Source organism: Limanda limanda, chromosome 2 (genome assembly GCF_963576545.1).
Source record: "Limanda limanda chromosome 2, fLimLim1.1, whole genome shotgun sequence".
Taxonomy (NCBI): domain Eukaryota; kingdom Metazoa; phylum Chordata; class Actinopteri; order Pleuronectiformes; family Pleuronectidae; genus Limanda; species Limanda limanda.
Window position 1 is genome coordinate 29,335,456 of NC_083637.1, and position 11,632 is coordinate 29,347,087.

Consider the following 11,632-nt stretch of genomic DNA (forward strand, 5'->3'; position numbering starts at 1 on the left):
ATGGGTGTGTGACATGTTCGAGTCAGAGTATGTGGTCATTGTGCCATAGAACACATTATTATTATTATTATTATTATTGTGAATATTACTTATCTCAAGAGCTGCAGAAAGGCTAATCTGAAGCGTTATAGCTCACTAGCAGTTCCAGGAAGCTATTAGACAAATTTGTACACATTACATCATATAATAATTTATACGTAATACCTTATTGTGAATATGTGACTTTGTGGTTTAGGCCAGTTTTCAAAAGGCTGTAATCCATGACATGGAATGGTCAATAATGTGGTAGTTCCTGATGTTGCTAAATGCTAATACAAAGTCACGGACGACAATAGTGTTTGATGCAACTCATAGAACACAATAAGAACAGTTTAAGTAACATAACACTTTAATGCAATAATAATAATAATTCTGAAAACTATTACATGTCATCTTTTTTGCATGAGTCTCATTCATTTGTGTATGCTGACAGTTTAATAGTGAACATGTGATCAATGGTGCATTTTAGAGTCCCCCTGAGATCTTCAACTGTTCCTGTGCTGTCAGGATATTTTTCAGGTATTATGCCACAATAACACCTGATTAATATACTGTAGAACTGCCGCTTCCTCTCAAAATGATACAGCAACACCAATACAATAATGATGATGTTGGAGTCAACACAAAGCTTTGTTTGGAGAGAATTTTATAAATTTCCAGAGTCAGCTCAGAGCTTTTCATAACAAACAGTAAAAACAGTGTTGTCGTAAGTTGACCTTTGACAAATAACTGGTATAAAATCCAAGTCGAGTCCAAAAAGATCAAATCAGAATACAGATCTTTGTCACTTAAGTGATGAAACATTTGAATATAAAAATATTTCTACATAGAAATACAGGCTGCAATTGACCAGCAACTGCAGACAAAAACATACAAGCAAAAATAACAATAATTAGAACTTTTACAATAGTTCACTTTGCTTCTTTAAATTAATTTTTGAGCGTGAAGTTGTAAATTGATGAAAGGTGACTCATCATTGGATGACAGCTGTAAACTTTCAGTAGCAAACAGCATGTTCATCATGTTCTTTTTGAAAGCACCTGGAATAACAGCAGTTAATGCAAACGCTAGTTACATGAAATGCAATATTGTACTGTAGGACCTCTGCTTTGATGGTGTTATACACGTCCAAGAACCTGAAGAACCTCTCATGTCCATGTAACTTTTGACATCCCAAAAACCTTTACCCCTTATATGCGCAATCCAACAAGTTCAGCTCAACGTATGGTCGAACTAAATCAGATACACACCAAGGAGACTCGGAGGTGCATCAGTGTGACCATCATTTTTTCCATTTTCAACCCATATTTGAGCCACATTTCTGAGGTGTTAGTTAAAACACCAGCACTTTACATAATCCATCCTATCACTTCTACATCAATATGCAGATAATTGGTTTTCTATTTAAAACATCCTTTAAATCTTTCAACGAAACAAACATCAACCAGCACCAGAGGAATGCCACCTATTACTGTTTTTAAGTGCAGCAAGCTGTTACAGTCTCCTCTACTACTCAACTTGAAGGAAGTTTCCATTTTGCATTATAGTAGGCATACAGAGGTTAAGGTTAGGCAACCGCCTGTAGACAAAGTGAAAGGTCTGTGCATGGGGTCGGCTGAGGAGCTCAGACTTGATGCGCTGAGGGTGAGTGTCTGGAGCCAGCTGCTGGCTGGTATCCTCAGTAACCAGAAACAGTGCGTAGTTCTCTGTGTCGGGGATCTTGAATTTGTAGGCGCAGAGCGAGCTGACCTCCTCAGTGGTGGTATAAGAGTGGACGACCAAGGTTTTGGCCGTGCAGCCTGTGTCCACTTCCTGCAGAGCTACACGGAGATAGTTCTACGGAGAGATACAAAAGGTCCTGTTTTATACTTTGGCAGAAAAGAAAAAGATGAAGAATTCAAGCAGCCAGAGAAGACATGCAGTTACCGTACGGCCACAGAAAAACATCACGTGTAGTTGGTTCAATGTTCCACAAGAGGGAGCTTTCTACCAAAAATATAAAGCCATAGATCCAGGTGCGCATGCTGTGATGTTAGTAGAAAATTGTATTTTCAGTGATGTCTGACATGCACCTTCCCAGTGCTGCGCGGGAAGTTTGGCTTTATATGAAATTGGTACAACTTTGACTCACTGCCTGGGCGTTCAAGGTGGGCTCAGGTCCGGCTTGATACCTGAAAGTCATCCACAGATGGCATCGAACGCTGGGCGGTGCGTCGGCAGTGCCACTGGTGCAGAGTGTTCCTGGCCTCGGAGCTCAGCACCCGGGCTGCTTGCTCTTCCTGAAAGTTCTTGATAAGGGCCATGGCCCCGTAGGCGCTGGTCAGGTAATAACCTCCTAGGATAGAGACACGGAGAGGAAGAGGTTTGAAAGCTTGAAGCTGGAGGGAGAAAAAGAAACTGGAAAGTGAAACACATCAGGGTCATTTATCTAGAAATGAAATCCGCAAAAACTCTGACGTAATACAGGACAAACAGTTCCTCTTTCCTCTGATCCATTTCTCCCACTATAGAAATGAGTCAGAATTATGCATGAGGTTCGGGACAGATCGATTCACCTTAATGGGACAGATCACCGAAAAATTTCTATGCCAAATGAGGGTGGATGAAGTATTTGAGTCCACATACCGATTTAGGAGTCTCAGGGGGTAAACAGTGTTTTAGCCCAGGCGACCTCTTCTTCAGACAAAATAAATGACCAGCTAAAACACAACATGCCTCCATACTGCTCGTGTGGTGTCATTCAAGTGTCCACAAGCCCCGACATTTATATTTGACTCGAAACAAGGTCATTTACACAGTGTTTTTAGCCTAGATGTCCACTACCAGTAGTGGCTATGCTAGCGAATGTAGCCACACTATGGTGTGCCCAAGGGTACGAGTGCACCAACCAGGATGCTATCAGAAGACCTTTAAGCGAAAACATGGTGTAAATTGACTTCAATTGTATTGGATTTGGCTGCAACACTGTTTACCCCTGAGACTCCAAAAGTGTTTTGTGGACTCAAACACTTCACCCACCTCTCCATCGGCAAAGTGGTGAGTAGATAATGAGTGAATCTTTTTTGGTGAACTATCCCTTTAATGTTTTGTGGAACACTTTCATTAAATGTTTCCATATTTGATCTCAAGTATTTATGTCAAAGCAGGAACTGATATTTTCAGATAATTAACTAATGTTCAAAGAAGGTTACACGTACATACACATGTATTGAAGCCTTTCCTAAATAACTCATGCGCCAGACAGTTTGACGCTAATAGGAAATTATTTTATTCTGGTTTTCTCTTTTCCTCTTAACCTGTTCCAGCCCATTCAAATCAAACACGGACTGGAATTTCCTGCCAATGTCGTCAGGGCTTTCCTTCCCATGCCTGTGTCAAACTCACTCAATGAAGCTTCCTTGTGAACTCAACTCAGCCGACATGGTCCCTGTAACAGGTCTGTGTTACAATGAGTCTTTCCGAAAGAGAGACGTGTTTGCATTTATTTCAGCAGCATGTGATAATAGAAACTGCATCTTAACAGTGGACTCTGTTACTAATCCTTACTAACATTTCTAAGAGCTTCAAGTTGAATTCTGACTCATATGAACTATTCCGTCACACAGAAGTCTTGAACTTACTGTACACGCTCAGTAAAAGTGAGACTACAGAATACAACGTGTCGGTCAAAGACCTGTTGGATGCAGCAGTTATCAAACCTGGAGTCCAGTCAATGAAACCAGATGAAGGTGTGGATTAATTTACAGCCAATATTTATTTTAAAAGTACAACATTTTGAGTTTGCCAATCATAATCTGCTGATGTGACCCACGTCTCCATCCCCATCTCACATGACTTAAGAATTGTTGATCTGCATAAAGCTGGAAAAAGTTACAAAGTGATCTCAAACAGATGGTTCTGCACGACAAACCATCTGGCAACCTCAGCTCAGTTAGAGCCTGGACTCTATCCCAAATGGAGAAGCTGTGGAATGAGCTCAAAAGAAAATCCTAGTGGCTGAGCTCAAGCAGTTCTGTAAGGAAGACATTCCTCCAGAATATGGTGCGTAGTTTGTAGGGGCGTTGCAACAGGCAAAGCCGGCCCCAGCACTGAGAATGTTCTTTCAGTTGTACTTGTCGTTGTCCAGTGTCAATCTCTGCAACAACCTGAACGATCTGCAAAGTAGCGGACTCCTAATTTATGACCCCCCACTCTTGATCTCTAATGATATGAACAGTTTCCAGTTTCCTATACAACAAGGAGATGTGCCTTCTGTTCACATAGTGTTACGTGCTACCCCCAGGAAAGACCTTCCTTTTATACAACAGTGTGGAGCTCTTTCTAACCTCTCACCACACTGTCATGTACCTGACCTCACAATGGAAATATACAATATCATATAACTTGCAGTGAAACTACGAGGTTTCTGGCCCATACATTTTGCTGCTCGCCGCAGCAGACATACATTAAAGCCGGTTGCCTTGTACCTTGCCAAAGTGTCCTATCTAGGTAGGACACTTTGTAGGACACTTTGATGTTGCACTTTAACAATAAACACCAACACTAACCATAAGTTATTGGGTCTTGAAATTTACTTGTGTTTGTTTGATTCCCTCTAGAATTAATCAGGCATGCATTTAAACCTACAGTCTATGATTTAAACTAGTGCCGCCAAACGAATAAAGTATTTAATCGCGATTAATTGCATTTATGTCATAGTAAACTCAAAATTAATCGCAATTAATCGCAAATTTTTATCTATTCTAAATGTCCCTTCATTTATTTTTTTTCCATAATTTTTGTTTTCGTTTTAATGCTCTTATCAACATGGAAAAGTGGATTGGCTTGCTTTATGCAAATGTTTTATTTAATTGAAAAACAACATTGCCAAACAGGGCGGTACAAAATAAAATTATGAAGTGCACATTTCAGGTAAACAAGGACTCAGCCTATAGTGCAGTTAAACCATGGCTTAGTATTTTCTTTTTTTATAAGTTTGCTGTGAACATAGCAGTCAGGCCTCTTATTTCAGAAACAATGAACCGTAACAGTTAGGTTACCAATAAAAGGTAAGCGTACTACTTCTTTGCTTTCAGCCAGCTACTCAAACAGACAAGCAACAAAATAACAAACAAACAAAATACGCAGGCAAGTGTCGGCCTACTTTGAAATAAATTAAACACAGAACTTTGTAGGGCTATTTGAGTCCTCCCCATATTTGTGGAAAATGTATGAAATAAGAAGTACCCTATTTTGAAATAAATAAAAACATATAGCTGCAGCCTAATAGCTAAAAAATATATATTTTAGTTGGCGAAATATTAAAACAAAAAGCATGAGCAGGTCAGACTGGAGGCGAACACAGATACTGAAGCTCGGTAGAAACCAACTGCAGCTTCTGCTCTGATCAAGAAGCTGAGGCGCTGATTCTCTGATCAGCTGAGACCAGAGAAACTCTGTGTTTTCACTGTTTCCAGAGTTAAGAAGCAGCCAGTGAGTCAGTGAGCGGCTGCTTCGGCGAAAGCGTGAGAGTTGGCAGCTCTGCGTTAATCTTGCGAGAAAAAAATTGACGTCGTTAAAAAGGGGTTTGCGTTAACGTCGTTAATAAGGCGTTTAACTGACAGCACTAATTTAAACACATGGCAAACATTTCTGGGTGCACAATCAGTCACCATCAAACTGCCATCCAAAAATAACTAACTAAATTTTATTGTCAGTTTAAACGTGAAGAGAGACAAGCAGATAAACGGACACGCACACACACACACACACACACACACACACACACACACACACACACACACACACAAACACAGACTACACACAAGAAGTTCGTCCCGCACACAGAAGGTTGGTTTGTTTAATGCCAGTACTGATGAAGAAGCGACGCCCAGTTTATCCAGGCTATAATCAGAGTTTTTTCTACCATTTTAAGTCTTTGGTACAGCACACAGGTCTTAACCTGAATGAATCGGGATGTGGAGAGCAACAAAGTAACTAAATGAGTATTGACGTGTGTGTGTGTGTGTGTGTGTGTGTGTGTGTGTGTGTGTGTGTGTGCCCCCACTGCTAAAAAATCCTTGAGGAAACACAGAGGTAAATCACTTTAGGTAAACAAAACAGCTGGATTTCTCTGCTTTTGAATCGAACCTTTACAAGGAATAATTCAATTCAACGTTTGGAATAGAGCTTGAGTTAGCATGTTGTTAGCCTAGCCTAGCATGGAGACAGTGGGAGGTAGTAACCCTGGCTCAGTCCAAAAGAAAGAAAACATACTTCAAATCATTCCTAATGCTCCGTCATGAACAGGTTGAATCTTGCGTGTTTAATACGTACACAGACAGAAATGTTAAAACTATTTGTGGTTTTAAAGGGATGGGTTACCCAAAAAATGTAATTAACTAATTATCTCCTCATCTCTATGTCGATGGAGGGGCGGGTGAAGTGTTTAAGTCTACAAAACACTTCAGGAAAAAACGTAAAATGTCTCCATACTGCTTGTGTGGTGTGTTCGCTGTTATCCTCAGCCCGGAGCCATGTTCGCGCATAACCTTGCGTCTCTATGCTCTCGCCAAAGGGACACGTGTCGAAATCAGCCAGAACTTCCTGCAGCTATCGCCAGAACTTGTTGAAGAACCTAAACGCAGCCCCCGAAGGAAGATCACTGAGGACATTTAGGATCAAAACACTGTGTAAATGACGCCGTTTCGAGTCAAATTTGAATATCGGGGCTTACAGACACTTGGATGACACCACAGGAGCAGTATGGAGGCATTTTATGTTTTTTTGTTGTTGTTTTTTTTATTACGTTTGAAGACATGGTCACCAGTTACTTATATCGTATTGGATTTGGCTGCAACAATGTTTACCCCTGAAACTCGTAAAGTGTTTTGTGGACTCAAACACTTCACCCACCCCTCCATCGGCATTGTGGTGAGTAGCTAATGAGTGAATTTTCATTTTTAGGTGAACTATCCCTTTAAGAGGAGCTAGGTGCTGGTCGCTAGGGTAACCTACCCTCTCCTTGCAGCAGGGACGGGTCCAGCAGCTCCATCATGTACTCGATCTCTGTGTCCAGCTGGGGCATGTCACACTGAGCCAGCACATAAGTCAGCATGGGCAGGAAGTCGTCGGCACCGTACATCCTCCCTGGAAGGAAGCAGGATGGGAGCAGAGAGGCAGGAGGGTGGTGGTCACAGGTCAGACGGACAAGGCAATTACAACAAACAAGTATCCAGAGTAGACTGATATGAGCTTTGAGTGCTACGTACAGTGTTCATTTAACACTGGCATTATACCTGAGTTATCCTGCATGATGGTGTAGATGAGCTTGCACACACGGAGCAGCAGAGACACCTTTTTCTCAGGGGAGTACATCGTCCTCATGTTTAAGAACTTGTGGCGGATCTTCTCAATAGCCACAGCGTCAGGGGGCACGGCTCCATCCACCCCCAGCTCCTGGGGCCTCTTGGCCTTCGCCAGGGCCAGGTTCTCCCTCAGCTGCTGCAGAGCTCCACTGCTTACCTACAGAAAAACAAACACAGACAGGCTTTAAGGAGTCACTCGAGAAAACATGTTTGTTCACATTCTAGCTAAGAGTTAGCCGAGAAGATCAGGTCTGTCTGTACATTGAAAATGAAGCTGCAGCCCGCAGCCAGTTAGTAATAATTACTACACTGAACTCTCTATTATCTCCAATTTCCTGTCTTAGGCATGGTTTTGTTTTTGAATTAAGTAACGTCAAAGAGGACTATTCACTCTTAAAGGTTCCCTGTTAAAATTTAAGGAAAGTCCACTTCTCTCATTATGGACCATGACTGGTATGTATGATTATTTATCAAGCAAATAAAATATCCTTTATATTAATAATAATGAAAGAAAATCTATTATAGAATTTGTTTTCCTTTTAGAAAGTCCACAATCAAACAAGTCCTACATCTGATAAAATAGTAACCATCAAAAAATCCAGACCTGGAAGTCATGTAAAGCCACCTCAACCACGGTCCTCAGAGGCTTCAGGACACACTTGTGCATGGCCTTCTCAAGCACCTGGTCTGTCTCACACACACATACACACAGATAAGATAGAAAGAGACAGTTTGATAATTAAATCATTTGAAGGAAACAAGTCATATTTCAAACCTTAAATTCATCATGGTGCATGTTGTAAGTCTCAAGATAAGACACATCACACAAAACTTAAACTGTGCTCTCTATTCTTTTAAATCTGTATGACTCTGGCCATTCAGACAATTTATAACTCAGTAAATTACAGTCTTTACAGGACACAAAGTAAGGTGCCTAGCATGCTAACACTAGACACTGTCAGCCCAACTCAAACCATAATCTAGTCATTAAACCTAAAGGGAAACAAACTGCACAGAATCATATTCTTCTCCTTTTATACTACCTTTAAACTATATCAATTTCATTACAGTAACCCCAGTACAGGACATACAGTGAACTGACCATGGGCCTTTAAAGGATAAGACTGGCCTTTTCATTAAATTATCAACATAATGTCTGACCGTAAACTCTCAAGCACATTAATTCTGAACATGTTTAACATAGATCTCTTTTAGTCTCTGATGATAAAACCAAGTCATTATTTATTGTTGTAGATGTTACTCAAAGAGATATACACCAAGACATCATTGCTGCTTGAGATCAACAGTCATAGCCAATGATCTTCTTATGCTGAGTGTTTTCTTTAATACATTAATACATGCGGTAAGAACCAATTTTGAAACAAAAGCATTAGAGATGCAACAAGGAGGTGACTAATGAATAAGTCCATCAAAAGAAAACTGATCAATAACTATTCTTAAAAAGGAATATACAGATATCAGTGAACCCAGTGGCGTTTCTACCTAAGGGGCAGGTGGGGCAGTGCCCCCCCTGGTGGCGCTGGTGTGCACAAAGCTAAATACTGCATATCTGAACTTTGTGGCAAAAATATATTTTATTTTATTTTATATGCAAAAAGAGTGAATGTGTGTGTGAATAAACGAGACTCACAAGCATTATAGTCTTGTTTTGGTGTCATTTGATTCGTGTGTGTTTCTGTCTGTGAGTTTGATTTGTGAAACGCTTCCCTCTTGCCGTACGTCTCTGGTGTGGGCACACAGAGGAAGCTGCAGACCAGTGCTATGGGAGCACCAATCAGCGTGAAGCTTGCAGACCAGTGCCATGGGAGCACCAATCAGCGTGAAGCACACAGGCCACTGTTAACATTGCAAGGTTGTGATTATGCAGATGAGCCCCACGACGTTACCCAGAGAGCTACGTGACTCCTGCGTCAGCGTCACCCGGAAACAGGCTGACGCTCCGGTTCGACGTCACCTGAGCTAACAGGCTGCCTCGGCAGTGAACACCAACCGGGTCTGTGGAGAGGTTCACTCACATCGGATGAATAATACGTTTTGAAGTCCTGCTTGTTCTCCTGGCAGAGAGGCTGAAGACGTGAGAGCTCCCGTTTCTGAGGTTAGTCAAGTTTAGTTTTGTATTTATCTGTAACGTAGTGGACGTATTCAAAGGGACGTGTACCTGGCGGCTAGCCCGCAGTCAGGCTACATGATCCGGTCCACCCAGCAGAGAGAAGCATTAGTTTATGAGGATGAGTCGTTGGAGAATAAGCTTTGCAATACTAATAATGTGGAAGAACTCCATACAGTAAATGCATTGTCTTGGTAGTGCACAGTTTAATCCAAAACCATATTCAAAATCAGTAGTTGAATATCCACAGAAAATAAAGATACAAACTTTGTGTAACACTTCCTCTACAATAATGCCATATTTTATGTTTCCTATCATTTTATTAGGAACGGATGAGCCTGAAGGACACAGCTGTGCTGACCGTGTTCTGTCTCTTATGGCAAAGAAGAAAAAGAAAACACTGGGTTCTTATCTAAAGTGTATCAAATCAAGAAGCAAAAGATAAACATTGTTCTAATAAGTGTTCATTTGAATATATCATATATAATGAATATAGAAATAAATTATTTTATCCATAACACTAAGCAATGACTGCCAACTCTAAACAGTTGCAGGCCTTCTTAAGTTAGGGAGGAAAACACAAAGTGTTGTGCAGATGAAGCTGATGCATGTCGCCTCATGTTGATAATAATAAATTCTGCAAGTTATTTGAGCTATGTGTCTGTCTAATCTTTTACTTTGTTGCAATCATTTTACTTTAATGCTGTATGATAGGCAACATCTTTGTGTCGGGCTGAGCGCTAAAGCATGTGAAATGTATTTGAAATAGGATTTCTGCTGCCTGCTGGTACTCAAAATGCAGCCCATAATATATCTTACTGGTGGTCTATATAGGCCTACTGCTTATAATAATCAGCTACCTCTATTTTTGTGACGGTGACATGACGTCATACAAAATTGCCCCACCAGAAATTTCAGGCTAAAATCGCCACTGAGTGAACCTATGTCCTCTGTGATGACCTGCTGTCAACATGAATGTGCTTTGCCTGCATGTAAAACAAATGGGAGGAAGTTTGGGTTTATACCAGATGCCATCAGACCGGTGTAGAGCAGAAGTTCAAGGGATGGTAAGACATTTGTTTCCTGTGATGTTTGCCTTGAATTGCCCCTTGGGTTACAAATAAAGTATTTTGAATTTAATTATTTTCATGATTCTTCGTTTCAGTCATCATTCAGCTGATGGTTCCAAGGGGACAAATGTTCTGCTTATACGGCAGTTAACAGAATATTTTCTAGCTTGACGCAACAAACAAGTCATTTATTGATGTTGCCTTGTGATTAGAACTTTTCACCGTTTTCTGGCGTTTCATGTACCAAACAGTTAAATGAAGATTTAATTGTAAGATTGATTGATTGAAAATAATTGTTACTTGTAGCCCAAAACAACATCCTATTGAAGTGTATACCATTTCTAACTCCTGGGTTTCAACAACTGCAACATAATGAATAATTAACTAACCTCAGTGTTTGACATTCAAAGACTTAAAAGTCAGGTTTCACATGATAGCTTACATATTTTTCATTAAGTTAAAGGGCGACTTCAATGTTACGTGTTGCTCTTTGAAGGGTTTAAGATTAGGCTGAATCCGACCAGGTAGCTCACCACCATGGAAGTCAATTAAACATGGAGCTCAACATAGTTCACAAGTATACCATTCACTCAGCTGACATGAAATCGAATGTTGAGTTTGGATCTTACAATGGGTCCATCTGTACCTCAGACCTACGTCCATAGGCTTCATCTCATTTCCCGCCTACCTCAACAATGTCCAGCATCTCACACTGAAACAATTGTGTCTTATTTTCCACTGGCAGAACTGACACAAATAGTCATGGTGCACAGGAATCCCCATCCTCCATTGTCATGCTAATGCGATGAGTTACGCAGAACAAAATACATGTTTGGTAACAGAGTAAACAAATGAGCTTGCACACACAGGAGCTCTGTTCTTCTGGCCTGCCTTTGCCTTGGTGGCGAAAACACCAGAGGAGCACAAATACAAGTCCACTGTAAAAATGCCGGTAAGACAAATAACGCGTTCATGAACTTAATCAAGAACAAGTGGCGGCCTGAGTTGTTTACAGTGGACTGACAAATCCGTCAGATCCTCCTGTGTAC

General features: G+C 40.8%; 1 protein-coding gene across 2 annotated transcripts in view; it reads right to left on the reverse strand.

Annotated features, from left to right (window-relative positions):
- Positions 1–370: 370 nt before the first annotated feature.
- Positions 371–11,632, reverse strand: part of LOC133023685 (ras and Rab interactor 2-like) — a 40,241-nt gene continuing 28,979 nt past the window's right edge. The window contains exons 9-13 of one of the 2 annotated variants that reach the window (XM_061090759.1): positions 7,990–8,072; positions 7,317–7,542; positions 7,036–7,167; positions 2,211–2,374; positions 371–1,875 (exon numbers count right to left, since the gene is read on the reverse strand). In XM_061090759.1, the coding sequence (XP_060946742.1) occupies positions 1,549–1,875; positions 2,211–2,374; positions 7,036–7,167; positions 7,317–7,542; positions 7,990–8,072 (932 nt within the window). In that variant the 3' untranslated portion in view covers positions 371–1,548. Of the gene's footprint in view, positions 1,876–2,170; positions 2,375–7,035; positions 7,168–7,316; positions 7,543–7,989; positions 8,073–11,632 lie in introns of both variants that reach the window. The other variant, XM_061090767.1, reaches the window with a different exon arrangement.